The 24,671-nt window shown below is 39.0% G+C and overlaps 1 protein-coding gene across 1 annotated transcript; it reads left to right on the top strand.

Annotated features, from left to right (window-relative positions):
- Window positions 1–15,083: 15,083 nt before the first annotated feature.
- Window positions 15,084–16,886, top strand: LOC128870164 (uncharacterized). The gene is made up of 2 exons (XM_054112757.1): window positions 15,084–15,420; window positions 15,778–16,886. Exons 1-2 carry the CDS (start codon window positions 15,084–15,086, stop codon window positions 16,884–16,886), a joined length of 1,446 nt encoding a protein of 481 aa, XP_053968732.1.
- The last annotated feature ends 7,785 nt before the right edge of the window (window positions 16,887–24,671 follow it).

Consider the following 24,671-nt stretch of genomic DNA (forward strand, 5'->3'; position numbering starts at 1 on the left):
TCTACTGGTGTCTCAAGTATAGGGAAGATTATGTTACGGTGGTAGTGGGTCCGTATGAATAACTCACTTAGACCTTACAGGTCCGTTGTGATACCAATCTGCGACACGGGAACCTTGTTTATTTACTTTCACGAAACCATTTGAGGCTCTAATGAAGCGCAGGAATGTTCGTGCCAGATAGTTCTGTAAGAGAATTAAAAAAGTATTTACCTAGACAACCTGCTCTGATTTTAGCTAAGTCTGGACAATTGCAAAGGAAGTGTTTTACTGTTTCTTCCTCCTCCTCATCTTTACAGCTTCCACAATATTTATGGGAGAATACTCCTAGTCTCAAGGAATGCCTTCCAAATAGCCAGTGGCCGGTGACACAAGCCACGACCTTCGCGACATCTTCTCTTGAGAGGCTAAGCAATTCCTTTGTCCTTTTCTTGTTTATTTGCGGCCCTAGTAGCCTGGACTACTTTGGACTAAGTAGGTAACTGATCAGTAAAGTCATCTCTCGACGAACAAAACTAACACTCTACAAGACTCTCATCATGCCCGTCCTAACGTATGGCGCAGAAGCTTTGACGATGACAACATCCGATGAACCAACACTTGGAGTTATTGAGAGAAAGATTAGGCGCAAGATTCTTGGACCTTTGCACGCTGGCAAAAGCGAATATCGCAGGCGATGGAACGATGAGCTGTATGAGCCTTACGACGACATAGACATAGCACAGCGAATAAAGATCCAGCGGCTACGCTGGCTGGGTCATGTTGTCCGAATGAATACAAACGCTCCGACTCTGAATGTATTCGATGCGGTACCAGCTGGTGGTAGCAGAGGAAGAGGAAGGCCTCCTCTGCATTGGAAAGAGCAGGTGGAGAAGGACTTGGCTTCACTTGGTGTGTCCAACTGGCACCGGTTAGCACGAGAAAGAAACGACTGGCGCTATGCTTTGACTATGCTTTGTTAAACTCGGCCAAAATCGCGTAAGCGGTTAAGCGCCAATTAAGAAGAAGAAGTAGCCCGGCTATTATGCATGTATCCTCATCGCTCCATGACCTATTGGCCTCTTGGATAATGTTGTGTTTGTTTACTCATGGCCATAGTTATCCCAAAGGTACTTTTATCACTGAGCAGTTGAAGTACCTTTTCTGGCTAGCTCATCAGCTCTACAGTTTCCCTCAATATCTCTGTGTCCCGGAACCCAAATAAGGCTGACCTTGAATACGACGCTAATATCATTTAGGGCTGCTCGGCATTGCTGTGCAACCTTTGATCGTATAGCCGCATTCTTTGATTTAATGGCCGCTTGGCTATCCGAGAATATATTTATAGTCGTTTTTGTTACGGCATGCATATTTAGGTAAGTAGCCACTTCTTTTATGGCTAGAACCTCTGTCTGATAGACGCTGCAGTAGTCTTGTAGTCGAGATGTAGTAGAATAGTCTATTTCTTGTTTGTGACTGTTCAGAGTCTGCCAAATACAGGCGTGGCCAAACCGTCGTTCTTTCCATAGCGCCATAATTTTGAGTCGTTTTTCCCCTACGAGATTTACTGCAGGCAAATTGATTAGCACTTCTAGCGCTTTGTTTGGGCTAGTCCATAAAGCACCAAAGATGCATAAAAGAGCTGTTCTTTGGACCTTACTCATGATTTTAGCGTAACTTGCCTTTAGAGCAGATGGCCACCATACATTAAGAGTGGTCTAACTACCGAAGCATATAGCCAATGAGTAACTCGAGGTGTTAACCCCTATTTAATACCGACCGCTCTTTTGCAAGTATATAATGCAACGTTGGCCTTTTTTACTCTTTCCTCAATATTAAGTTTCCACGTGAGTTTCCTATCTAATATGAGTCCGAAGTACTTGACATTCTCTCTCAAAGGAATCTCCACACCCTTAAAAACCAGCGGGGAGATTATAGAAAGCCTATGTTTCCTTGTGAACAGAACTATTTCAGTTTTTGCAGGATTTATAGGGAGTCCCTTACCCTCAGTTCAGCTCCTAAGCGTGACCATGTTAGAGCGCAGAATGTCCATAAGGGTGTTAGGATATCTGCCTTTAACAGCAATTGCAAAGTCATCTGGGTAAGCCGTGACTTGGCAACCCCCTACAGGGTCAGCAACAGCGAGTTTACCGCCAAAATCCAGAGGAGGGGGAGAGTACACCATCTTGAGGTTTGCTTCTGCAGACCTGTCTGCTTAGAGTAGTGCTGATTAATTTTGCCGTTACCTTTCTTCTGACGAGAATTGCTTCTATCAGGGCAACAACGTGTGGTTCGACTCCAAAGTCTTCTAAAGCGTCTACCATAGTGCTCGTCTTTATATTGTTTAAGGCGCCTTCTATATCTACGAAGGCAACCATGGCAAACTCTTTATCTGATAAACATTTTTCCACCAACCCGACAAGCGAGTGTAAGGCGATTTCTGTGGACTAATTGGTCTGAAGTCTTTGGGGCTAGTGTGTGAGGACCTGCCTGCCTTGGGTATGAATGAAACTTTTGTCTCTCTCCATCCTAGCGGAATGTAGCCCATGTTAAGACAACTTCCAATGATAATTTTAATAAACGGTGAGGCAATATCCCGTGATTCCTGCAATTCCACAGGATAGATACCATCGAGTCCAGGTGATTTATAAGGACCAAAAGTGTTGATAGCCCATTTATTCTTTGCGTTTGTCACTAATAGACTTCCTAAGTTGGATTGCCTTTCATGAGTAGCAGAGTCGTATTGTTTCCTGGGAAGTGTGTGTCTAGTATGTTAGAAGACCTAATGATTCCTTACTTGACGTAGTCCTTTTATTAACTTGACCTTGTAGATAGCCTAGGTTACATGGCGTCTTTGAAAGAGTTTTTCTTAGTCTGGCCGTTTCTGAAGTTTCTTCACTTCGTTTGCAATTATTTTTCCATGATTCACGTTGCGCTATTCTGACTGCTTTCTTATACTTTTCCAGTTCGGCCTTATACTCGTAGACTTGCCAGTCCTCTGACCTTCTCGTGGCCTTGGCGAGATTGAATAACGTTCTATGGTATTTTTGTAGCGAGGTTAGTTGCTTAGTGAACCAAGGTGATTTAGACTTTCCTCTGGGCCTGACAGCCGGGCAGCTAGCTGCTAAAGAGATATTCATTGCTTTAGTTACCTGATTAATCAATTTAGTCAGCTCCCCACATGTATTTGGGTCTTTGGTGGCTATCTTTGGCAGTAAAATTTTTAGTTTATTATTGTAAACTCCCCAGCCGGTTTTTCGTATATTTCTTAACTGAGAACGAATTTTTTTTTGAAACACGCCATCTCTTAACGTAGTTGGAAAACATGTCTGAAGCCAGGCTGATATCCAGAACCTCCTCTCTATTCATTGAAATAAAAGTCGGCTCTGAGCCTAAATTTAACAAACTAATTTTGCTTTCTAAAATAAAGTCAAGTAAAGACTCACCTCTAGAGTTAGTGTCGCTACTCCCCCGGCTTAGCCGGAATCCAAACTCGAGCTCGAGGTCTGCTTGGAATTTCTTCCTTACTAACCGTTTCGAGTTTGGCTCACGGCCAAACCTTTCCTACCCTGGCTACAGCCAACCTGTAGAGGGTGGCTGACCTAATGTCTTCGCAGGTGATGAGCTTTGCTCTACCTTGTTACCAGCCTTCGTCATAGCAAAGGTGAGGGGTCCAGGGTGTTCCTCTAGGATCTGGAGGTAAACTTCGGCGATAGCCTCCTCAATCCACCTCCATTTTTCTTTAGAAACTTTCCCTTCCTCCTCTCCCTTGTCAATGACGGCCAGTATCTCACCGCCGCCTTTCACCATTTCACTGAACGTTGGGTATTTATTTATTTATTTATTTATTTATTTATTGTCTTTGAATGGATACATTCTTACAGACTATATTAAGCTAATGTACAATAGTTTATTAGTTACTAAGAAAAGAACGATTTAAGATGATTGACTAAGATGCCATACGGCCATGTAAAATCAGCTCATTTATGGCCACCTTCTCTTCTGCTTTCTCTGCAGAACGTTGCCTATCAGGAGTAGCACCCGCCGGGTTTCCCCAGTCAGATATTACTCCCTTCGCCCATTCCAGCGACTTAGCCTGTTCTTCTGTTAGCTGTTCTGTAGTAGTAGTAGTAGTAGTAGTAGTAGTATTTATTGCAAATAAAAGTAAAATATATTGTACAAAATTTGAAATTTCCTTACTGTAATATTAAGAAAAAAATAAATATTTTCAATAATTTGACGACAATGGCATGAGCCGTCTGTCGATTTATTTTTCGTACAAAACAATTATTCGGTTTACGGTTTTTAAAACCAGTTAAACTCTTTTATTAAATAACCTCTGTGTCTAGAGGCATATTTAATGAAACGCAAAAGTTCATAACAATGATCATTTTCCCCATTGAGAATCTCAATCAGTTGTGAATCATTTAAAGTAAATTTTCCGAAAAAGGCTTTTCTGTATTCTCTTAATATTGGGCAGCGCGCCAGGAAATGTGCTATGTTTTCTAGCTCGCCTAAATTACACATTGAGCAAGTGTTATTTCCTGTGTCAAATCTGTTGTTATTTAAAATTACCATGTCACTTATAGCCCCCATTATCTACATGCTAGATTTTGTATCATATTTAAAAAAAACAGACCTTTTGACCAATCTAATTCCTTATATATCCTACTAGTACTTAAGGCTTTTTGTAATACAAAATACATACATGTAATACATGTACATACTACGTACATATTCATCCTAACCTGATTGTGGTTTGTTAAAAGCAATTTTGCATCTTCTATCCAGCTTTCTGATTGTATGTAATCTATTCGTCAAATGACATCGTTTTTACTAAACAAGTTCTTTAGATCTCTAATCCAGAAGACTTCTTTCTTTATAACAATTTTGGACAGATAATGTGGCAGCCGATTTTCTGAGTATATAGACAAAATTCTGTGCATATAGTACTTAAGGAACAGTTCTAAAGTGAACAAATGATTTTCTTGCATGCCGGTTTCCAAAAAAGTATGTATATAGGCATATGCGATGGTAGCTTCAGAATTTGCTTTACAAAATACTTTTGCAATATATCAATTTCTTAAAACCTCCCGAATCCCCACACCTGTGCTGCGTATGATTGTATTGAACGACAAACTGCAAGAAAAAGTTTCCATTTAGCTTCAGTTGAAGTCCACAAAGCATTAATACCATTTTTTGCTGCAGCTGTTCTGTTTTCAACATGTTTTTTTAAAATTCATCTGAGGTGTTATTTCCACTCCTAAGTAAGTATATCGAGACACAGTCTGTATTTCTTCCTTACTATAATACCATTTCTCTTCTTTACTGAGTTTCCTAGCTTTTCTGAACACCACTATTTAAAACTTTGAGCGGTTGCAGGTTGCAGTAGCTTTCAAGGTTATTAATCATCACTTGTAGTTTGCCTGGGTGATCCGCTAACAAAATGATATCATCCGCATACATTAGAAGTCTAATATTGTTCCCTTCTATGTTCAATCCTCCTTCTAAGCTTTCATGTAATTCGTTTATGTAAAGAGCAAATATGTAGTATTCGGGAGAATAAGCGTCCCTGTTTAACGCCTGAGTTTGTTTTGAATATTACTGAAATTTCTGAGCCATTCCATACAACTGTCTTTGTATCGCTGTATATATTCTCTATGAACTTCACTAGTTTCGTTGCAAGACCAATATGGTGCAGCTTATACAGGGCCCACCATCTATCGTTACGGATTTGAACTAGGCATTATTTGAAGAATGGTAACACTTAGCTGTCATCTGATTTGACAGAAAATTTGTTTTATTCTTCCGCTGAACGAAAATGGTTGTGTATACGCGCAAAGAACGCTGGGAAATATTGCGACATTACTTTGAAAATCATGGTAATGTTGTAGAATGTGTACGAAAATTACGTACGGCAATGGGAAGAAGAAAAGCACCGAATGAAGCGTATGTGCGTTACTTTGCGAAAAAAGTAAGAGAAACTGGGTTGCTTATTGACAAACCAACGCGTGACCGACCAAAAACCGTGGGTACACCCGAAAATATTGCTGCTGCGGCCGAGAGTGTTCGTGAATCACCAGGAACATCAGTCATAGCTGAAATACAGCCGCATACAATCGAAAATGTGTTGAAAAATTGGACCGATCGTATGGGATAGTGCATGGCTAGCCGAGGCAGCCATATGAATGAAGTTGTGTTCCATCATTAACCGGAAGGATTGTACTTAGAAATAAAAAAAACAGTTTGAAAAAATATTGAGTAAAGTTATATGGCAGACCCTTATATCAAGGCGTTCCTTGATACTCTATCAAATGCCGCTTTAAAGTCGACAAAATTCGCGTAAACTTTCTTCTAATTTTAAATGGACAATAGCGGCTAAATTGAATATATTGTCGACGGTGGAGTAATTCTTCCCGAAGCCGGCTTGATACTCGTTTAAGATACTGTTCCTTTCAGTCCAAGAGGTTATTCTTTCGTTAATTATGCCCATCATAACTTTAGCAATGCAGTTCATGAATGAAATTCCTCTGTAGTTTCCTACCAGGACAGGATCCCCTTTTTTGAAGATAGGAAAAACTACGCTGGTTCTAAAAGCCTCGTCTACTTTGCATTTTTCGTAAAGATTTGTGTAAGCTCTTGCCATAGCCGTAATGAAAGTATCGGGAGCATTTTTTAAGAGCTCGTAAGGAATACTATCAATCCCTGGAGCTTTGTTTAATTTAACTTTGTTTAGCACAGATCTAACTTCGTCTGGTGAAAAAACTGCCTCAAGCAGATCGTCAGCGTGGAAGTTATGAGCATAAAAAATTTTCTTGCCATTAGCAGTAGGGCTCAGCAGATTTTCGAAATAAACTTTATATTCATGCGTTGATATGGCGGAACTTATTTCCAAAGTTTCACTCATTATCTTCTTAACAAATTTCCACCAGCTAGCGCTATCTTTAATGTTGTTAATATTTTCTATAAGCCTATTATACCATTCTTCTCTATTCCTTTTACATACTTCTTTAAAACATATATTGGCTCTTAAGTATAACAATTTGTTTGTTTCATGATAGCTTTCTCTAAGGCAGTGGTCGCCAACCTTTTCAACGTGTTGAGCTACTTTCAAGATTTTGAAATAAATAGCTCGCTACTTGCACAAGCCAACATAAATTAAATAATACACAGTTATATTCGACATACAATACATGTATTTATTTTACTAATATACGTTCTATATATAATAAACTTATGACTTATAGTGCTTATACTTATGCATAACTACTTCCATGTTCACACCTATCAATCGTAACAAAATTTTTTGCTTCATAATGGCAAATCACAAGCGACTTGAAAAAACAACAAAACAGTAATAGTACATTATTATATAAATAAAATATGGGCAGATAAAGAGAGCATATTTAATGAGAAGGTTGACATTCTGACTCATCGATAATTTTTTTTAATATTTGCAGTATAATTTGATGCAGTCATTCGAATACAGTTATCCAAATGTATATCTGTAAGCCGATTGCGGTATTTATTTTTAATAAATTGCATATTGTAAAAAGAAGATTCACACAAATAAGTTGAATTGAATAACGCTTTCACTTTCAACGCAACACGACATAAAACTGAATACTTATCTTTACTTACTAAAGTCCATATACATTTTTATGTATAGATTTTAAAGTCAAGTCACTTTGAAAAGCAATCAGTTCCATTTCTGTCACAGCAATGTCTTCGCCAAAGTTGTTCATAACACAAGTTGCAAACTGTTGTATATCAATGTCCATGAAGGGTGAAACAACAAATTGCGTCACTAAAGCAATTTTGCTGAAATCCTTGAAACGAGTTTTGAAGTTTTCCTTCAAGTTAGAAACTATTTCCATATGATATTTACTGTCACAGGGCTCTAATAGATTTTTGGATATCTTTTCGGAAAGAATAGGAAAATGCTTAGTATCGCGGTTTTTTAGGTTTTGTTCCCAAAATTCAAGTTTTGTAATAAATGCATTTATATCAGAAATCATTTCCGCTAATTCTTTATCCCAGCCTTGAAGCTGCAAGTTAAGCTCATTTAATTTCTCTGTAATGTCCACAAGAAAACCAAAATCTCTGAGCCAAGTCGAATTTTCCAGTTCAGGAATCGGTTCATCGCGTTCTTTGAAAAATTGGAGTATAGCAGGCAGGACATCATTGAAACGTTTGAGCACTCGTCCTCTGCTTAACCATCGCACTTCAGAGTGAAGAAGTAGCTCTCCGTATTGACAGTCAATTTTATCAGCCAAGGTTTTAAATAATCTTCCTTGTAACGCTTGAGCTCTAATCTTGTTCACAATTTTCACCACCAGTTTCATAACGTTGTTCAAGTTTAGAAATTTTCCACATAATGCTTGCTGATGTATAATACAGTGGTAACTAAGAAATTGTGGAAAACTTTCATCCTTATGACATAGCGCCACGAGCCCCTTATCACAACCCACCATAGCTGGAGCACCGTCACTTGTCAGGCCTACCATTTTTGATATTGGAATTTTCTCAGAAGAGATGAGATTTTTTAAATGAGAAAACAGCTCTAGCCCAGTAGTATGTCCTTTGAGTGGAATAAACTTCAAAAGATCTTCTTTAATTGTAAAATCACTAAAGGCCGGCGGGCCAATTAAAAGGTCAAAAAAATCGATTTTTTTTTTTTCCTGAAATCAATAGCTTAGATATTCAAGAACATGAGACACAAATTTTCAAAGTTAAATTCCAAGTATTTGCAGAGCTACAGAGCCGAGCGTAGTGCGGCGTCGAGCAACCGTGCGCTTATTGTTGTAGTTTGAAGCGCGTTTTCTCGGCTTTTCATTTTCACGATTTTATCTAATATAATTTATGTACACGATTGCAAAAAAACTAAACGAGCTATCCATTTCATTCAAAATGCGTTATCTTCAGTATTGTTTTCTCTTCTATGTGAACTAAAAAAAACATCCAAAAACTTTTTTTAAGCGACTTTTTTACCCAGTTGAAGAGTTTTTTTTTTCCTTGAAAAACCACTTTTTTTCTACCTTCCCCAAAAATTCGAATTTTACGTGTTTCTCCCAATTTTCTTAGTTCACATCGAAGATAATTACATCAAAATTAATAATCTTTTTTTTTTTTGTTTTCAGATGAAAATTGCAAGTTGTATCTTGTACAGAAGTTGGATACTTCAGTGGCAAGGCGCTCTGGGAATCTATTGATAACTCGGCTTACAATATATTGTTGGAGATTGTACAAATTTTTTTTTTAGTTCAAATATATATTTAACTATTCCCAAAACTTCATTTGGCTAATTGTTTTTTTTCTCATCCTACAACGCTTCGCGAAAACTACTGAATTTAGGACATCTAATTGGCCCGCCGGCCTAAAAGCCATCCTGACAAATATGAAGTGCAGTGAAAAATAAATACAGTTATCTAAGTCACTTCTTAACTGTAAAAAAATATCATTGCTCATTACTTCTACTCGCCTCATCACTACATTAGCAGAAAGTTGCATAGATTTTATAGCAGACACTATTTCGTCTTTATTTCTAAAGTTGGCGAATAAAGAATCTGCAGCTTCCACAAATGCTTGTTTTATGATTTCCCCGTATTCATAAGGTTTTTTCTTTTGTGCGATTATCTGGGAAACACGATAAGATGCTTCAGTTGCAGCCTTATTTTTGTCGATTGTTTTCAAAAATATTGAATGTTGTCCAATTAACTGGATTTTTAAATGTTTCAGTTTTTCTTTTCTGGTGGCAGAATTTAACGGGAATGCCTTCTCAAAATTCGAATGTACAGTTTTATGATGCCTCTCAATATTTCCTTTTTTAGGAACTGACACAGATGTATTACATAACAAACAAACACTTTTGCCTTTAACTTCTGTGAAGAAGTATTGTTCTTCCCATTCCGAATGGAAATGGTATGTCTTCGCCTTCTTACTACTGCTTGCCATAATGTTTCGAACTCTAACCCAACCGCTGCACGCAGAACGTTGATAATGCCGTTCAGTATTAAACTGAGCGCAATGTCGACGTGCATTGCGTATATATAAAGCCAAAAAATTCTCGAACACGCTAATCGGTTCCAGCCGATCCTAGAACGGAGACGCGACTTCGCGTCGTGTTTGTTGGCGCGAAATCGCTTACCGCAGTGTTGCCGCTGTTTATCTATTTATTATGAAAATTTCTGAAATTTGCTAATACTGGTATGATTTTCAGACTGCCAGAATTGCCTTTGCGAGCTACCGGTAGCTCGCGATCGACGGGTTGGCGACCACTGCTCTAAGGGTACTTAAACTTTGAAATGACGAGATTCTTGCTTCTCTCATCCTTGCCTAACCTTTTTGATTTTCTTTTGTTCCTTATCGACGATTGTTCTATTGCTTCTTGGAGATCTTGAATATTATGTAATATCTTTAACTCTACTTATAATTCCTATATTCTTATTTAAGTTTTCTTGATACTTCTCGATTTTCTGGATATTCCAATTCAACTTTGGCAATAAGCACCATTTTGACATTTTGCAGGCTCTTCCACCCAACTTCAATTTAATTGGCAAATGGTCCGACCAACTTTTAAAATCAACTTCAAAGTCTAAAATTAATCTTTGTAATACATCTTTGTTGACTATACTATACGATTCTCCCACTTGACTGATGAAAGTTAAATTTCCTTCGAGATCCCCTTTTGTTCTACTGCCCCCTACCAAGTCTTGGAGTTGTTGTTGTTGTTCCCCAATTCGCGCATTCATATCACCTATTAGAATGGGATTAATAATAATATCTTCTAGGAAAATTGTAATAATATTATTTATTTCTTTCCGTCACTCAGCTTGTCTTATATATATGGTATATCAGTGTAAATTCCTTAGCTTCGGTTTTAATTATTAATATTGTACATCTACACCAGTCAGGGTTTTAAAAAACCATTGATAGTTAAGCGTTTTTAAGTTTGTATTTACCCCGCATACAACTCTTCCTATACCACTTTCAAAAAAACTAATTCGACTCGAAGGTTTCCAAAATGTTTCAAAACTCTCAAAATATTTTTAATACTTTTCAATTTTATCTGCACTTATTTGTGTTTCGAGTAATATGAAAATATCAAAAGACTTGACATATTGAAAAAATTCAGGTTGCAATGATTTGTTTTCTAAACCATGTACGTTATAAGAGAGTACATTTAGATTAGTCTCGAGCTCTTCACTTCTTCTGGTATATTTTTCATTAATTATGCCTTTACATTTGATTTTGTTTTCACAAGTAATTCTCGCTTGATTTTTTAATTTTTCATCCTGTTCCATAATACTTGAATTTTACGCGTTGCATCCATGTTACGAATATTTAAGTTGAAGTAGTACCTGTTTTTCCTCTCGCTTGTCTACGCTTAAGTCGTTCTCAACGGAAATAGTAGACCCCACCAGCTTTTTCATATTCCTAAAGATTGCTCCAACCGCTGCTTCTGTGGAAAATTCCACCTTAACTGCCATCTTATTGCCTCGTTCATATAGAAGTTTAACGCCTCGAATTGTATTTGCTTCCACGCCCAGTGTTTCTTCCCAGATCTTTTTTACGGCCTTTTCCGGAAACGCTTGTTTTTCTATTCCTTTGAATACGAGGTTCTTTCTATTCCTGTCATCAATTAATCGTTTAATTTCAGTCTTCTCGCTTTCCATTTTGGCTCTCAGCAAGTTGACTTCAGAAACCAACGCTTTGTTTTCATCAGTTAAAACCTTAACTTTTTCAGATAGGTCATCAACATTTGCCGATACTATAAATAGATCGTTTTTTGTGGCTAAATTTTCTTCTAGCAAATCTTTCATAAGCCGCATTAACTCCGCTACATCCAAATATCCAACCGACCTCTTTTTTGCATCCGGTGAGATTTCTACCAGCATTCTTTTCGATCGCCGGGTGACATCCCTGCTATTAGTATTTAGTGGTGACGTTCGTTGCATACTTCCAGGCTGATATCGTCAGGTTGGTTGCACTTGTCAAATATGCATGTGCGCAGCAGATTTGGTCTTCGTAGATAAGATTAGTTATACGCCAAACTTACGCTGGAGCCAGCGGTTATCAGCAGTTTCTTTCGTTCTTAAAGTTCAATCGAGTGGTCTTGTTATGGTTACATTTGTGGCTGTAGCTTGCTTAGCTGGGTACCTCACTTTTAATTTCCACCAAGTAATTAATTACTAGGAAGAAACTAATTAAAGTAAATAAATTTCTTCGACACACTTTTTTGTTTCACTTTCATCATAGTACACCTTTCTCATAGTAGCTTTGCTTAGAGGGGCAGACATGTTAAGCCTGCCCCCCTTGCCCTACAATAGTCCTTCGCCTAGAGGTACTAGGCCCTTCTATGGCAACCTGCCGGTTAAGCCTGGAAGCATGTGCCGCTCCCGTCCCCTGAAAGTGGTTGAGGTGAAATGGGGAATGCTCGCCCTAAGCGGAGTTGATCCCGTAACTCCTGGTGTTGGTCGCTTGGAGACCGGTTTGGCCAAGCCTTCTCATCCCCCGCTGCCTCCTACAGTACTCGTGATGGGACCAACCCTATCGCTCAAACCCCCTCTATCTCCTATTAATGGCGGTCTGACCACTACCTTGCTCGCAGCTGTGGCAGAAGTCGAGTTCACCTTCGTCGGTTTTTTGGGAGGACCGTCCTCCTTGTTAGATATATATTTATTAAAATTCTTCTCCATTTTTTAGTCCCACGCGTGTCGGACAAGGGAGGTCCGAATGCACACAGGTCCGTGTGCACAGGTAAGGCTAGATAGAACCGGAGGTCGCCAGGTATCCGGAGCACTCCGTTCCCGACTGGGGTATATTTAACCGGGTCGTATTACACCTTGTTCCAACCCAGAGCTTTTTTCTCCTCTGGTTGACAGAACTTGGTCATCGTTCAAAACTCGTTCATTATTAGGCTGTACGTAAACGAACCCACTGCCATCCAATGATAAGGCCTGATTAATGATTCGACTAAGCCCCCGCACCACGGCAAGGTGCCTACCTCGCGGAGGCAAGTATAGGGAATTGATTTATAATAAATAAATTTTCATAACCACACTTTTGAGATTAATTAATACTATTTTATGTGTACTGAAGTTTTCGTTATTATTTACATTTTATATAATAATAAAACACTTGAACCAAAATTCTTGGAATTAAAAATGTGCCAGCATTTACTTATTTTAAAATATTCCGACTCACAACATATCTATAGCATATCGTACGTTCTACTAGTTATAAGTAGCCATTGTATATATATAATTATCTTGTGAGAATAAAGAATATAACATACATACATATAGCAGAGGTGCATGCGCATGGGTTCTCAGTCGTAAGTTAAACGTGTGAAAGAGTAAAGTATCAGGTCAGTCCATAAGTTCGTGCGTTTCTTAAAGGTGGTTTTAAAATTAATAAAAAAGATGTTAAAAGTATTTATTAATCAATAATATATGTATTTTACTTCATTATTTACAATGTCTTCCCAACGTTTAGGCAAATTTTTAATTCCCTGCTCAAAAATTGTTTGTCCTTGGAGCCAAAATACGCTTCGATATCCCTTTTTATAGCTTCTTTTGAGGAGTGGTTCTTGTTACTCATATGGGACTGAAGTGATAATCACAAGGTGCAATATCCGGAGAGTATGGTGGATGCGGCATTAGCTCCCATCCCAGCTCGTTCAGCTTGCCTAATGTTTGCCTTGCGGTATGAGGTGTTGCGTTGTCGTGGTGAAACAAAACTTTGCGTCTATTCTTAAAGACGGTCGATTTTTGTTAAGTGTCTCATTCAGGTTTGATAGCTGATTATAATAAACAATACCGGCCATATCCCACCAAATAGACAAGAGAATCTTCTTGGGGTAAAGGTCATCTCTAGGGGTCGGTTCTGGTGTTTCATCTTTATCTAACCATTGGCGTTTACGAACAGAACTATTGTAAAGGACCCATTTTTCATTACCAGCAACGATACGGTTCAAAAAACTTTCATTTTCAAGCCGTTGCAGCAGCTGAGAACACACATTCACTCTCTGCTTTCCCAACTGAAAAAGGTGCCTGTGCCATATCAAATGTCAAATTTGGCTCAGCTTCCACTAGTTCGAGCAAGGCGTCGAAGTTAAAGACTTCAGACCGATCAGCGCGCGGGGTATCCTTCACATCGCAGTTACCACTTCGGAATTTTGAAAACCACTTTTGCGCAGTCCTTGCACTCACGGTGTCCTCTCCGTGAACAGTGTATATTTCTGCAGCAGCAGTTATTGCATTTTTACCATTTTTTTTATAAAAAAATACTAAATATGCCTCTTATACGCGTTCGAAGATTCCTTTCTTATTTTTTAACAACACGTGCTTCTATCCGCGATTAAAATCACTTGTTGAATGCACAATATATCAAAGAAAATATAAATAGTTCCGTTATATTCTGCGAATAATTTTTTGTATGCAAAAATCAATAGTACAAAAGTGAAATTATGAGTAAAATACGCACGAACTTATGGACTGACCTGATAATAAAGTGATTCACTAAAGCAAGCAAGTGGTGTTGCCATTAATATGTGACTTTTATTTAGCAATCCATTAATCGAGCTCAGAATTAAACGTAAAAGCAAAACTCACACTTTATAAAACTCTCCACAGTTGTCAAAGTCAGTATTAACGATCTTTAATCAAATTATTTCAGTTGCACATCTCTTTTTCTAATTAACCTAACCTAACTGTACAGTAACCACGTGCCACACCCTTTATCTTTATGTGCATCTATGTATTAAATACACAAAAACCGGTTTAGTGTACATAGAGAAAAATATCACGCCACTTATTACAGCAATATGAGGCTGCATATGCTTTGAGGCTAGCGATATCTTTCATTCCAAGTTCAACAGCATAAGTGTACAGATCAAATTTTTTCTTTGTCAATAAACTCGTCTCCCAGAAATTCCAACCGGTGTTTTTTATTTTCTTTTGTTTAGTAGTTTCGATTCCGCAACATTTTTTGGTCCTTCGAGCCGGATCAGACGCGAGATAATAAATTTAAGTTTTTTTACGGGTTTCTCTTAGTATATGTTCTGCAAAACGCACGCTGTTCGGGTTAAATTGCAGTAAATCAACATGCAAAAACTGAGGTCCAAACGTGCATTGCTGAAGGGAGCTGTTACACGTATTTGCACGTTTGTGAATAGCAATGGCATCGATCAACCCATTGAAGATTGGGAGTGTCGCTTGGAACGTCTGGAGGAGATTTGGGTGGACATTGTTCGGGTATTGATCGAGAAGAGCGACGACGAGGAAGGGATGCATGTTGAGATCAAGGCAGACTGGGAAGAATTTGAAGAGCGAATGCTCTGCATAAAAAGCAAACTACGGTTGCACATAGCTGAAAACTCTCGAGTAACGGCAGTTACATCAGCTACATTTAAATCAACTCATCAAGATGCTGCAGTAACGAGTATTTTATCATCACAAACTGACATCCAGCAAAATTTGCCAAGACAAGTATCTAGTCCTAACATAAGTTTTTTGCCAAAGCTAAAATTAAAAACATTTGGTGGTGAACTTATGGAATGGAAGGCATTCCATGACTCTTTCGCCAGCGCAGTTCGCAATAACACAGTGTACACTGCCTGAAAGAAGTTCCAGCTGTTAAAGAGTTATTTGGCTGAAGCAGCATATGAACTAGTTAGGCATATTCCTGAAACAAACGAAAATTACTCAGAGGCTTAGAGTAAGCTATGTTCTCGATACAACAAATTAGGTGTTATTGTTATATTATATAACACGCATATTACTTAATTTATAAATTTAGCAACTTCTATAGGTCAGTTGTTGATTAATTTGCGTAAGATATACGATGGCGCAGATGAGGTTTTGCGTGGATTACGCGCCTTAGGAGAAGAGGCAGAGAAACGCGATATCTGGCTTATACATCTTTTATTATCCAAGATTGATCCAGCTACCACTAGAGAGTGGGCTAAATTACATAAATCTAAAATTGATTTTCCTACCATTAATGAGTTCCTTAGTTTTCTAGATACCACTAGTCTCGCCTTGGAATCTGCTGTACTGACAACAACATCACCTACTCGCCAACGCATAGTTTCAGTGAAGGCTCATCAAACAACAGTAACCAGGTCAATGCCTTGTGTGAAGGGCAATGATACTCACGAGTTACCTCAGTCCAGCGCGTTTTCTAGATTGGATATTAAGGAACGACGGGACTTTGTGGTCAGTAAACCCATTTGCTTGAACTGCTTGAGAGTGGGACACATATCAGCCAATTGCCGCTCTAAATTCTCTTGCCGCATCTGTCGCAAACGTCATCATAGTCTCCTTCATCAAGACACCATTGAGGCATCACTACAACGAGAGCGTGATGAGCAAGCGGTGACCGTCAACTTCAACGCATTGCCAGAAATCAACACACTCCTTCCTACAGTGGTGTGCGAGGTTACTGATTGCAATGGTGAGCAACAGCAGTGTCGCATGTTATTAGACAGCGGCTCGGAAAAAACAATAATCTCCGAAAATTGCGTGCAGCGTTTGGGTTTACGTCGTCAGCACTCAAGAATACCAATACATGGCTTAAACAACATAGCTACAGGTGTTTCCCATGGCTGGGTCTCCCTTCATATAACCTCCATGGTGGATGGTGAATCATTCAATGTCGAAGCTCTGATTATGCCAACAATTTCTTCATCCGTCCCGGTGCAACGTCTTGATAAAGCACAATACTCATCATTTCTATCACTTGATCTAGCTGATCCGACATTTTATATTCCTTCGCCCATTGACATTCTTTTAGGGAGCGACAAATTCTTTGAAATATTGAAGGGTAAGAAGATCAACAACAAAAGCCCAAATTTGAAAGCATTTTCGACAACACTTGGGTGGATTGTGACCTTACTTGCCGTGTAAATAAAAGAAGCGTGGGCGTACTCTTCAACAATTTCGATATCAATACGGCACTTTCACAGTTTTGGGAAACAGAGGAAATTCAATGTACACTACCGTATACAGAGGAAGAGAACAAATCAGTGAAGTCATTTTGAAATACACATACTAGGGCTGATGGTGGTAAATTCATTGCTGAGTTACCATTCAAATCAAAATCGAACAACTTTGGCAAGTCCGCCGAACTCGCACTAAAGCGACTAAATGCAACAGAAAGAAGACTTTCAGGTAATTCCAAATTGAAAGAACAATATACCAACTTCATGGTAGAATATCTTGCATTGCAACATATGGAGCGAGTGTCGGAAGCCGATATCAAAAAGCCATCGACCGAATGTTGCTACTTGCCACATCACCCTGAAATCAAAGCCGAGAGTACAACAACAAGGCTTCGCGTAGTGTTTGATGGGTATGCAAGCATGGGTAATCATTCGTCACTTAATGAAGCTTTTGCTTCCTGGACCATCGCTTTTGCGTGAGTTATTTTCCGTTATTTTGAGATTTCGTAGACATCGATTTATTATGTCTGGTGATGTAGAGAAAATGTACCGTAAGATGAGATTTTCAACGTATTTTATGATGTAACGCTCCTAATCAGCCAGTCGAACATTACAGATTGAAGACAGTGACGTATGGCACAACATGTGCACCTTACTTGGCAGTAAGAGTCTTAATTGAACTTGCTCGTACATCAATCACCGCATACCCATTAGCGTCACAGGTAATCTTAAAGGATTTTTATATGGATGACGTGATGACTGGGGCAGAAACTGTAGCTGAACTTTTTAAAATACATAATGAATTAATAGCGCTTTTGAAAACTGCTGGAATGAACCTACGAAAGTGGATGGCAACTGCCTTGAACTGTTACAATCGCTTCCAGAAAATATGCGCGAAATGTCTTCAATGTCATTTGAACCCGCGAAACCGTTAAAGCTGTTAGGATTGAAATGGAATCCAACTAACGATATATTTGAGTTCTGCGTATCACCCTCTACAACAGCTAGGGTAACAAAACAATCAATATTATCTGATGCTGCTCGCATATTCGACCCCCTCGGGTTTTTGACCCCCACACCGGTTCTGATTAAAATGCTTTTTCAAGAATTGTGGTTAGTCAAACTGGAATGGACAGATGAGGTACCCGCTAAAATAGCTACTCGTTGGATTAATCTTGAACTGCTGAACACACTAAAAATTGCCAGAAGGGCGATATTTAAACTTGGTCACATTGAACTCCACGGTTTCTGCGACGCGTCGCAAAACGCATATGCAGCAGTTGTATATTGTCGATCAGATTACCATGGTAGTATCTATCTTTAAAACGGTGTCATTACCACGTCTTGAGCTATGTGGCGCCGTACTTCTTGGCCGACTAAAGAACGAAGTTAAAAAGGCGTTTGAGTTCGACAGTACTAATATCTATATGTGGACAGACTCCTCAATTGTTTTACATTGGCTTTCAGCCTTCCCAAGGCGGTGGTCAGTGTACGCGGCAAACAGAACATCTGAAATTTTAACATCTTATACACGATCTCAGTGGAATCATGTTAGGTCTGCAGACAATCCAGCGGATCCTAGGTCTCAAGGGGTCTTGCCTTTAGAGTTGAAATCCTTAACTATCTGGTGGAACGGTCCAAGTTGGCTTGCTTAGGCAAAACAGTTTTGGCCACAAAAAAATTCGCTATTGAATATACCTCAATACAACTTGGAAGAGCGTAAGAATATAATTCAACGTATTACTAAACTTTTTCTTATATTATATCAACATAACATCATGTCGTCCTTGGCTCCTTGTTACAACACATGTCTATCTGGTCTCGATTGGTGCGTGCCGCAGCCTATTGCTTAAGATTCATAGGTTCCTTACCGAAACAAAAATTTAGCTCATTTATGAGTTCCAATGAATTGCAAGATGCTACTAACTTTATAATTCGTGCTGTGCAAGAGGAGTTGTTTGCAGCTGAAATTTCTGCGTTGAAAGATCACAGAGCAGTCGCTAGTAAAAGTAAGCTTGCAAACCTCGCACCATTTTTAGACAGCGCTGGAGTACTGAGAGTGGAAGGTCGCATAGGAAACTCATCAGCGACATTCAGCATTAAACATCCCGTAATATTAACAGCGAAGCATATCGTCACCGGAATGATTGTTAAAAATATACACTTAACGCATCTACATGTCGGCGAGAATCACTTGATTTTTATAATAAGGCAACATCACACGACGTATTGTGCATGATTGTATTACCTGCTTCAAGTTACGAAAAACTAAGCAACATCAATTGATGGCTGACTTACCCATGGAGCGAGTACGGTTTCAGCGAGCTTTCAGTAAAGTGGGTTGTGATTATGCAGGCCCATTTCTTCTTAAAGTAGAAATTGGCAAGATACCTCGACGGGTAAAAGGCTGCATTGCGTTGTTCGTTTGATTCATAACAAAGGCTATTCATCTAGAGTTAGTCGGAGACTTGACGACCCAATCATACATCGGCGCTTTAGATCGATTGATCGATTTATATCACGCCGTGGCAAGCCGATGGAGATATGGTCAGACAATGCGACTAACTTTTTGGGAGCGAAGCGAAGCCTCGACGAAATCCAATATATCGTGAGCAAACAGAATAACAGTTCCGACGTAGCTGATTATTTTGCGCGCAATAATATATCTTGGCATTTTATACCACCGTCCTCACCCCATTTCGGTGGTCTCTGGGAAAGTGGCGTCAAATCAGTCAAAACACATCTAAAGCGCGTAATTGGCCAGACTGCTTTAACTTATGAACGATTTTATACGTTACTCACTCGAATTGAGGCAGTTCTTAATTCCAGGCCGATGTGTCCCAGTAACGATGGGGAAATTGATGCACTTACTCCAGCTCATTTTTTAATCGGTCATCCATTCACCGCAAGAACTGAGGCGCCTGTCGATCCTGCTGTAAATACAAGTCCCTTGAAGCAGTGGGACAAAGCGAAACATATGGCACAGGGTTTTTGGAATAGATGGCACTCTGAGTATCTCACGAGTTTACAACAAAGACATAAATGGCGAAAAGATGAGCGGAATTTCAAACTTGGAGACATTGTTATTCTCAGAGAGTCAAATGTACCGTTGTCGCAGGCGATGCTCGCAAAAGTCATTAAACTACATCCCAGAGCAGATAGCAAGATCAGAGTAGTGGCGGTGAAAACATCAAAGGGAAAATACATGCGACCCATTCACAAACTGGCCCTGCTTCCAATCTCAGTAGTCCTCCAGCGGAGGGGAGGATGTACAGTAACCACGCGCCACACCCCTTCTTATGGGCATCTATGTATTAAATACACAAAAACCGGTTTAGTGTACATATAGAAAAATATCACGCCACTTATTACAGCATATGAGACTGCATATGCCTTGAGGCTAGCGATATCTTTCATTCCAAGTTCAACAGCATAAGTGGACAGAACAAAGCTTTTTTTTTGCCAATAAACTCGTCTCGCAGAAATTCCAACCGGTGTTTTTTATTTTCTTTTGTTTAGTACAGTTCGGTTTAAAGGCAAAAGTTTCGATTCCGCAACACTAACTTTGTGTTGTTCATGCGATTTTGCAATTTGCTCTCACAGTAAATTTTAAGTCACATGTACAGCAAAATAACTCTCTTTGTTTCAATCTACGGAATCTTGTATATTATTTTATTTATTTAAGCCAAACTTAGTCAGTAAAGATAAAATAACAAAAACTTAAGAACTAAAATTAAATAGATTGCTTATTTCACAAATAATGAGACACAATATGTGATTTATATAGAGACTTTCACAAAGCAAAATCAAGACCAAGACTTATAGGAAGACGATGAAACTCCTAAAGTCCTCTTGTAAGAGGGGCGAAATTAAGGTAATTTGATCTGAAAACTTCAACATAAAATGGATTATAAGAGCGAAGTACTCTGTTAGAAACATTGAAACATAGTTGGCCAAGTAGGTCTGAACAGTCAATGGTACCAGATAATATATCGTATATAAAAATTAAGCTTTGAACAAGTCGTCGGATCTTAAGTGATAAAACCTTAATAAGCATACCAATAGCGCTGTAGGGTGGCAAGCGACTATCAAAGTGTAAAAGTTGAAGGGCAAAACGTGCAAACTAACGATGAATTCTTTCAATTCTAGAGGAACGTGAGGAAGTCATCGAATTCCAGATGACGGAGGCATTCTCCAACTTTGAGCGGACTAAAGCATTATATAAGATTTTTCTAGTGTATGGCTCTTTGAAGACCATGCTGACAAGAATCAATTAATTCTTTGACAGGAAATGCTAGCTTGTCCTTTACCGCTTTCTCAAAAAGTTTGGAACAAGTCGATGATTTAGATATATACCTATAATTTGTTTTTACTTCATTCTTATTACCAATTTCGAAGATTGGAGTGATGGAGGCCAACTTCCAACGGTTAATGAAAACGCCAGTAGATAGTGAAATATTGAAGATATAGCTTAATCGTGAACAAAGTGAATAACTACAGTCTTTAAATAAAACAGATTGTATATTCAATAACGCATTATAATGCGCAACGTACTTTTGCAGTGTTGGCAATGCGTTCAGAAATGCAAATATGGCAGTACTGCAAATGCATCGCGTTCGAAAACGCCATTTTTGTATCAAACGTCGTGCATTATTTGCAGGAAAAATTTTAATACTGCCAATCTATCAATTGCAACACTTGTCACATTGGCAGTGCTGCCAGCGCTGCAATTACTGCGCATTTATAATGCGTTTCTGAATATACCCAGAAGCTTTTCCAACAATGCAGCTTTTCAAGGAGGATTGTAAAGATGAAATACCATTAATAATACCAGGTTCAGATAACGAAAACGTTTCAAAGTCTAAGGTTTTGGATGCATCAACACAAAAATCATAGTTGGAGTTTTCTGAGTCCACGACGTAGTTGGATTTGAAAAAGTCGGCAAAAAGGTTTACGGAGTCAGCCAAACTGTCTGAAAAAGTCCCATTAAATTTAACTCTGCTTGGAAAATTAGAACATTCCTTTTTCGAATTGATGTATTTCCAGAACATTTTTGAGTCTCCTTTTAACTCTATTTCGCATCGAGAAATATGTTTATTTTACAAAAATTTGTCCACGACATTGAAATGAGTCATATAATTTATATATGGATTTATCTTTAAAGACAATATTTTTAGTTTTCTTATATGGCTTAGTTTTCTTAGACTTTGCAACTTTTTTAACTTCCTAGTATGCCAGGGCAGTTTATGTATTCTACCCGAGAGTGAAGAGAGATTCCTGCTAAATATGTACATATGTGAAACAACTTATGCAAGAAAACTTTAAAACATTCTGAAATATTTTACCATAGAAAGTTAACTTCCCATCAACTTCAGAAATTTGGGAGTTTAGAGTGTCAAAATTAGCATTTTTGAAGTTATAAGAGCGAGTGTTTAGATTAAAATTGACCTTGGACGCTAGTTCGAAAGACTCTAACGATAAGGATAAGGATTTGCAAATTAGAGAATGTTACTAAGTTAAATGGGAAATTAAATTAGTACCTACTGTATAAAAATAAGATCCAAGATATTGTTCAGTTTATTTACAAACGAAATAATATGAACTAAATTAACACTAAAGAGGCTGTCTGGGAAGTTAACGTTAGTTCGTGGTGGCTGTTCCCTTATGTTCTCCTCGAAATGAGTTATATTGGTGGTACAGTGCCGCAGTACCGATAGGATCTCCAACTAGTTGCGGGTTATTTTTCATTTGTATTGCTCACTGATTATAACAACGCCGGTGTTCTTTTCTGCTATCAGTTGAGATAGGAGCGCGTCTGTGATTTTGCTTCTGTGAATGTTTGTTTTCATTCATTCACGCTTTGGCTCTTATATACCGCAAACTTCCCGATCCCGGTTATGATCAATCTAGTTGTAATTTGCTTCAAAGCACAAACAGAATTTTGGGGTTTTGGTGCATTGTTTGAGCTTGTGGCTTCGTTCGCGGCACCTAATGCAGTGACCCTGAGCTCTTCTAGACCGAAGTCCTTGAAGCAATGCTTAATACTTAGCTGGGGCTGCATTCTGAAGTTCACCCAGCCGACTTTTATGCGTGACTTATCGGGGAGAATATTAGCTTTCTCCCGTGTAACTAAGGGAATATGAGTTTCATATCTCTACCTAGTTTTCGGATTAAGGTCTGTAATAACAGCCGACCCTTGTAGAGTGGTTTTTATGGCCTCGCAGAATGTGGGTTTGATCTGCTCCCCTTCATCTGGCTCGACCAGTATTGCTCCCGTTCTTACTTTTCGAACGGCTTTTATTTTGGCTTTTGCGTCGCCAGGCTTTATTTTGCTATGGAGGTGTCCTTTCACGAGCTTGATTTTTTTTTTACTTTTTCAGTATGAGCCTACTTTTTTCGCCGACTATTTGCCATTGGCCATCATCTTAATTTATATGTGTGGGTTATGAGTGTGTGTTGAGAGCTGGAGGACTTGTGGACATTCGTTTTGCCTGGTTTGTGCTAGGTGTAGCTTCACTTTTTTTCCGCACTATTTTTTGTTTCTTTTTTTGCCGTCATCCAGTTTTGTGGGTAGCTGTCTATAGCATCGAACATTTCTCTCAATTCTGATGCGCCATTTACGTCCATACTGACGTTCTCTTGTTTTAGTAATACAAGCTTCATTCTGTTCATCGCTCTTTTGCATTTCGTTTTGCATAGACTTCCCTTCAGAAGCAGCTATAATCTCCTTTGCCTTTTTTGATAATTGAAGCGTGCTCAGGGCCGGAGACTGTAGTACTCTGCTGCTCCTTTTGAACACGCTTCTCTCATCTACGTTTTCAATGTTTATATTTTGTTGTTGTTGTTTTTTAGATTCCATTTTTGATTCCTGGGTCTAAGCTTCAAGTCGCTAGCTCCGCGCGGCTGTCTATGCAACAGCAGGGAGACCTCGCGAGGGTAGAAACGATTCCTTATGACATCAGGCATTAGTCAAGAGTTCTCTAAACTGAACATGTAGCACAAACTTAATGGTGATCTAGTATCGAACATACTGGACGACCTGCCAGAGTTTTAGCGAGACGGAGGCGATTGCAGCATTGGCCTATTAGCCATTTCGGTGAGGTCTCACCCTCATGTACCAAGGTGGTAGAACACTACTTTCACCAGCCCTTAGACTGTTTAATGCGAATAATTTTTCCACTACTCAATAATCAGGATTTTACTGGTCTCGATCTCGATGAGCCTTACAGCCCTGTCGCAGAAGATTCTCGTGGTATAAGAGACCTTTTAAGCCAGGCCCCTTCCTCTCCTGCCGGATTTTAGTCGCCTCTTCCGACAGGCATATATATATAATTGACGCGTACACCCTTTTTGGGTGTTTGGCCGAGCTCCTCCTCCTATTTGTGGTGTGCGTCTTGATGTTGTTCCACAAATGGAGGGACCTACAGATTTCAGCCGACTCAAAACGGCAGATATTTTTATGAGGAGCTTTTCCATGGCAGAAATACACTCGGAGGTTTGCCATTGCGAGATTTGAACCTACGTTATCTCTGTGAACTCCAAATGGTAGTCACGCACCAACCCATTCGGATACGGCGGTCATGCTTTACCGTAATTTATTATTTTCCCGACCCACAGGGGACTTGGAGGTTCCTGTCCTGCAAAAAATCTACATTTCCTGTTTCGCTCTTAATTACGTCTCCGCCAACTAGGAGAAAACGAAGGTTGTTTTCATAATTAAGGCAGGTGGGAGAGATCATGACTCTGCTAA

The sequence above is a fragment of the Anastrepha ludens genome, chromosome X, assembly GCF_028408465.1.
Source record: "Anastrepha ludens isolate Willacy chromosome X, idAnaLude1.1, whole genome shotgun sequence".
NCBI lineage: Eukaryota > Metazoa > Arthropoda > Insecta > Diptera > Tephritidae > Anastrepha > Anastrepha ludens.